This window comes from Antedon mediterranea, chromosome 1, assembly GCF_964355755.1.
Source record: "Antedon mediterranea chromosome 1, ecAntMedi1.1, whole genome shotgun sequence".
Classification (NCBI taxonomy): Eukaryota; Metazoa; Echinodermata; class Crinoidea; order Comatulida; family Antedonidae; genus Antedon; species Antedon mediterranea.
The window spans coordinates 34479091-34482970 of record NC_092670.1 but is presented as its reverse complement, the minus strand read 5'-3'; the positions used below and the strand labels follow the sequence as shown (position 1 = coordinate 34482970).

Below are 3880 nucleotides of genomic sequence, written 5' to 3'. Positions count from 1 at the left end.
ATGTGCGAGTTAAACTTAAATGTGAATATTCTTAAATCTAATCAAAGGGCTGCAATGGGACATTTGGTGTCAATCCAAACTGATGATGAAAACCAGTTTATTGCACTACTTTGGAATTCAGCTACAGGTGGTATGTCAGTAACTAACTTTCTCATTACCATCTGGCTTGGTTTGACTGATGCAGCTTTGGAAGGTTCTTGGAGATGGAGCGAAAACAACCAGTTGGTGACTTACACAAACTGGGGTAATAACCAGCCAGACAATGGTAATGCTAATCACAACGAGCACTGTGGTCATCTATGGAACATGCATAATTCAGTCACAACATGGAACGACGCGCCATGTTCCTATCAACTATTTTATGCATGTGAGCTTCCACAGAATAGTGGCCAATAAAAAGGCAACGCAAGGACGTAAGCAAAACGTAAGTGATTTGACCAATCACAAGCGATGGATCATTCGAATTGGTTGGATTGGTCAGCTGGCTTGCATTGCATCTCGTCCTTGCGTTGCGTCGCTATATCTCTAAGCTTGATGTTATTAATTTCACGTAATTTACTCATTTAATGGCTTCTTCGCCTCATTTTGGGAAGAAATATGTAAGTTAATTACTTTGCGGTATAATAAATACATAGAATGAAAAACGGAAACATTATGTTTGTGTTTTGGGGTGAACCTGAAGGCAATTTTAATCAAATGAATGAATAAAGATCTTACAGTACCCTCAAACTTGACTAGACATATACAGATGACTGCTTAGCCAATATACAATATAGCAGATTTTAAACTGACTATGCCTCTGACCTGACAACATATTCTGATTTCTTAGACTTAGATTAGTATTCGTAAAGAGGATATATTTTGCCACACATGGCGTATCATAATTAGGCCTTTTAATAAAATTAAATTCTTTCGAATTTTAAAAGTAAAAATGACAACAAATACGAACTCTGGTGATATTGGCATGCCAACAGAGAACACGATGACCGGCACTTATCGAACGAAATGTAACTCGTCAAACGATATATTGATCATATTCAATTACGATGAATATTTAAAAGATTTAGTCATTATAATACTTGGAATCCTGTTGCTGGTTGTTGTTATTGTATTACTTGGTGTACTGAAAATATTCTACGATAATAAATCAAAAACTGGAATCAAGAACAAAACAAAAGTCAAACAACGAAGAGACGGCGTTACATATGATGAAGATCAACCTTCTCTAAGGAAACATACAGCAGAAGTATTGCGATTAAAGCAAGCACATGATTTTTTTAAATTTATTTATTCGGTATATAAAAATATATTACAAAACGACAGTCAAGGACTGAAATGAAATGTATTACAAATGACTAAAAATTAGTTAAAATTGCTATAAAAATAGAAACATCTTAATAAAATTAGATATCGTACCATACAATTAAAAACATACATGAATAAAAAACCTTAAAACATTCACTTATTACATATCTAAAAAAGAGCTAGTGGTGCCTATTAATTATATCCACCATGGTGGGAACTGGAGACGACCTAAGTCTGCTGGTTTTACAATGAGGTACTTCAAGAAAGCGGTTGACTCTGAGAGACCGAGCTGGCTTATGAAGAGGGGGAAGTATTTCTCTAAACAGCTCGGATTTTAATAAGCCTTCCCCGAAGGACAACACAAGTTTGTTTCTTCTCTCTACAAGAGTAGGTAAACCAGTAACAGACAATGCATGATCATAGCACAAATAGTTGTTACCTAGCATGATACGCAATGCTCTCTTTTGTACCTTTTCAATAGACTTGGACATGTCCTTAGTGATAGCGCCATGCCAAACAGGGGCAGCATATTCTAAAATAGGTCTTATATACGCCATATAAACAGTCAACAGATCATTAATTAAGATTCCTGCTTTCTTCAAAATGCACAAGGAAAATAAACGTCTAGAAGCTCTAGACACAATATTATTAGTGTTAAGTTCCCATTTCAGGTCATTTTGAATGATTACACCAAGAAGCGTCATGTGATCAACTACTTGTAAAATGGAACCACTCAGACTAAAAGAAGGCGATATAATATCATCCGACTTGTCCTTAAGAAAATTGACAACCAAGATATGGCATTTGGAGGGTTTGGGTATCATATTATTGGATGAACACCAAACACTCAGATCATCTAACAGGGATTGCATGGAAGGCAAATCACCTTTGCGAACGACCTCCCCAAGGGTGAGGTCATCCACATATTTCCATCGTCTGCAGCAATCAACACAAGCATCGTTAATAAGTACTAGGAAAAGTACAGGGCCAAGCAATGTCCCCTGTGGGACACCACAAGTCAGTGACTTTGAAGATGACAAAATCCCAGCAAACTTGGTGTTGAGAGAACGGGAAGTGAGAAAGCTGCAGACGATGGGAATTATGGACGACCTCACACCCAGTTCAATCAACTTTATAATAATAACATTATGATCAACACGATCAAAAGCTTTAGTAAAGTCAGTGGCACATAGGTTAACATAACATTTACCCTTCTCAACATCTTTGAGTGTAGAGTCAATAAGACTAACAAGATAGTGAGTTGAGGAAGCCTTTTTCCTACTACCAAATTGACGAGAATCTAATTTACCCTTAATATCTTCAAGAATCCACTTAACAATAAAAGATTCAAATACCCTGGCAAGAACATAGGTAAGGGAAATAGGTCTAAGGTCAGAGACAGAACTAGCATTCACTGTTTTAGGAATGGGAACTGCAGTAGCCCTTTTCCAAAGGTCGGGGAAAACACCATCCTTCAATGCATGATTGAAGATATCCGCAACAGGTTCAGCAAGTTCAGGAGCAAAATCTCTATATAGTTTAATAGGAGGTTCATCTGGATGGCCAGCTTTGTTAGGCTTAAGATTACAAAGGGCTTTTAGGACCTGACCAGCATATATTAAAGGTGGTGGCCCAGGGGCTGGGAGATAAGCAGGCAAATCGTTTAAATTAAGAGGAGGGATGGCATTACAAACACTAGAGAAATGGGCATTAATCTCAGAGGCAGTTTCAACTTTGGACAGCCCAGGCAAGGTGAAATTAGTATTTTTAGTCTTAAGATTACATAGTTGTTTAATACCTTTATGCCACATGGCAGGGTTGTTACGTTTAAGACTTAATAAGGAATTACAATAATATTTGTTTTTAGCCTTTCTAATACAATCTTGGACTAAGTTGCGAATTGAACGCCACTCATCCGTTCTACCAAACCTACGAAACAAATTTTGTCTAGAGTCAATTAATCTTCGAATCTTGTCGGACATCCAGGGCTTGTCAGCAGTGCGCTTGTTCCTACTCAGCACAGGAAATATCTTGTTAAAAGCACCATTCAAAATTGAAGAGAACATTTTGGTTTTTCGATTGACGTCCTCAATATTCAGCACATCATTCCACTCATGGGTTGTAACCCATTGACCAAAGGACAAAACAGAGGAGTCACGATATGGCTGAGAACGCACTGATAGACGCTTGTGCTGAGGTAATTCAATCAGTGGTTCCAATAGGATGGCATTATGGTCACTCCGACCCAGTGGCGCTAAGCGTTGCGGAAGATGGTAAAGATCAGCACGACTCAAAAATATCTTGTCCAACAGGGCATCCTTTCGTGTAGCGAAGTTAACAACTTGCAAAATCATCACCAACAAAAATAGCAACACCACCACCTCTCTTGTTGCATCTATTTTTCGTGAACTTTTTAAAACCGGAACAATTCACAAAATCAATAGTAGCATCATTCAGCCAAGTCTCTGTTAACACAGCTATATCAACTTTGAATTTGGAAATGGTGGCTTCAAATTCATCAATCTTATTTTTAACAGAGCGGGCATTAGCAAGGAAAAGTCTCGGACAAGAAACT

At 37.8% G+C, this 3880-nt stretch overlaps 1 protein-coding gene across 1 annotated transcript; it reads left to right on the top strand.

The window, feature by feature from the left end:
• LOC140044514 (alpha-N-acetylgalactosamine-specific lectin-like) lies at window positions 1-396 on the top strand. Its single transcript, XM_072089056.1, has one exon. It carries the CDS (start codon window positions 1-3, stop codon window positions 394-396), a length of 396 nt encoding a protein of 131 aa, XP_071945157.1.
• Window positions 397-3880: the final 3484 nt, after the last annotated feature.